The sequence below is a fragment of the Silurus meridionalis genome, chromosome 16 (genome assembly GCF_014805685.1).
Source record: "Silurus meridionalis isolate SWU-2019-XX chromosome 16, ASM1480568v1, whole genome shotgun sequence".
Classification (NCBI taxonomy): domain Eukaryota; kingdom Metazoa; phylum Chordata; class Actinopteri; order Siluriformes; family Siluridae; genus Silurus; species Silurus meridionalis.
Window position 1 is genome coordinate 3,437,501 of NC_060899.1, and position 2,068 is coordinate 3,439,568.

The following is a 2,068-nucleotide window of genomic DNA, read 5'->3' on the forward strand; positions in this document are numbered from 1 at the left end:
CTACTGATTCTGCTGCAGTGTATTTGATTACTGTTATCCAATACATGTTGTAATGTTGTATATGTGTGTGGATTGTAGGTGCGACAGGTTCTCACGGAGTGGTCGGCTCTTCAGCACATACCCACTTACTCTCGGCATCGTCGTGCTCCTCCCCATTTCACCTGGCCACGGGGACGGGGCCTGTGTGCGACTACTCAGCCTGCAGTCGAACCGGCCATGCTCTGCATCGATTTGCCACGCCCCTCACGGCAGACTCGTACAGCCGATTGGCCAGCCCTGCAGCCGACGCATTTTCCTCGCCAAGAAACCCTGCCTATGTGGGCGGCTCAGACGGAGAGGCGTTTTCCTGCACACAGACTGGCCTTCCAATCCAGATCCCTGGAATGCCTGGTCACACCCCCCAGCTCCAATATTTCATGCCAAGCTCCGCCCACAATGCCTTTTCCACCAATCAGAGCGCATCGAGCTCATACAACGGCTTCCGTCTCCACAGTCCGTACAGCCTTTACGGATACAACTTCTCCACTTCGCCACGATTGGCTGCTAGTCCGGAAAAGATGGCTGCCACACAGAGCTCGGTGCTGGGTTCGTCCCCGAGCGGTACTTTAACAGACAGGCAAGTTCTGTCCTCTGTGGATGGTCTGCACATGCTCAGTGGGAGTCAACAATCTCTCTTTGACTCACGGACATTAGGGCTGACAAGTTCCACTTCTCAGGTCACTGCCCACATGGCTTGAACTATGAACTTTGACCTCCACACTATGACATGGACACAGACAGGTGGCCAAAACAGACTCTCAAAGCTTCCTTTATTGGACAGTCATATGAGATTGTTGACAAAGGCTAAGAAATGATGAAACTTCCAGCGCTGAGGAAGTATTTTATGGATCGAGATGGAGGAAAGCATCTATTATTTGTAGCCTTATAGTTATCTGGAGGTTACAGCCAGACTCTAAGTGTTACAGTGAAGGTTTAAGTCAAATCTCCTACTGGCTTCTGGATACAGTAGACATCCTAGGGCCTGATGGCCAAGAAATTGGACTGTGGTTGAAATAAATTTTTGCCATCAACTAGGAAAGAGCTGAACACAGACCAAGCAAGATTGGACACCACGTATGCCTTAAAAGTATGTTCAAAGTTTGGAGAGCATTTCACATTAAAAGCTTTGGAGTGCCCCCTCTTTCTCTCTCTTTGCCACACACACTTCGATTCTAGAATCTGACTTCTCCGTACTGTCAGTACAGCGAACGGTGCCTATTTTTCATAGGTTTCCGAGAGACACTCCTGGTATGAGCTGACCCAGAATCCAAAATAGCTTCTTACCAACTGATCAACTCGGAGCCTGCGAGACCAGAAGGAGGCGGTAGCAAAAACTGGGCTTCTAGTTAGGAAAGAAATAAAAACGTGTAGTCCCACTGGACCCGAGCTTTGGCTGCAAGTGGATTCGGTGTTATACTTTTGTTGGTATTAGGCAGAGTTTGCAAGCAAGAAATCAGCAGTAGTCAGTATAGGGTTTAGAATTGGATGCCCAGATTTTGCAACTCCGCTGCGTATGGCCTGAATGGCTTCCAGCTAGCATCATAGTTTATGAGGCATCAACTGAAATTGGAAAGGTAAAGCAACAGTGAGTAAAAAATTGCTCTAGCCCATACTGACTAAGTTACAATGTGGAAATTTGATCTAAACTTCTCTACTGAGGTGATTTAGAAATGTAGGCCATGGCATTGTATCTTCTTCTTCTTTCATCCGTCTCCATACCCCCTGTCCTCTACATCTGCCTCTTTCAAACCAACTACCTGCATGTCTTCCCTCAACACATCTATAAACCTCCTCCTTGTTCTTCCTCTTTTCCTCCTTCCTGGTGTCTCCATCCTCAGCATTCTCCTACTGATATACCCCATGTCCCTCCTCTGCACATGTCCAAACAGTGTCAATCTCGCCTCCCTCACCTTGTCTCCAAAATTACCTACATGCGCTGTCCCTCTAATAAACTCATTTCTAATCGTGTCCATCGTTGTCACTCCCAATGAAAATCTCAGCATCTTCAGCTCTGCTACCTCCAGCTCCA

The 2,068-nt window shown here is 47.8% G+C and overlaps 1 protein-coding gene across 1 annotated transcript in view; it reads left to right on the top strand.

Annotated features, from left to right (window-relative positions):
• Window positions 1-1,826, top strand: part of tbx18 (T-box transcription factor 18) — a 10,654-nt gene extending 8,828 nt beyond the window's left edge. Inside the window, exon 8 of the mRNA XM_046868829.1 lies at window positions 79-1,826. Coding sequence (XP_046724785.1) covers window positions 79-737 — 659 coding nt within the window. The 3' untranslated portion in view covers window positions 738-1,826. The remainder of the gene's footprint in view (window positions 1-78) is intronic.
• The last annotated feature ends 242 nt before the right edge of the window (window positions 1,827-2,068 follow it).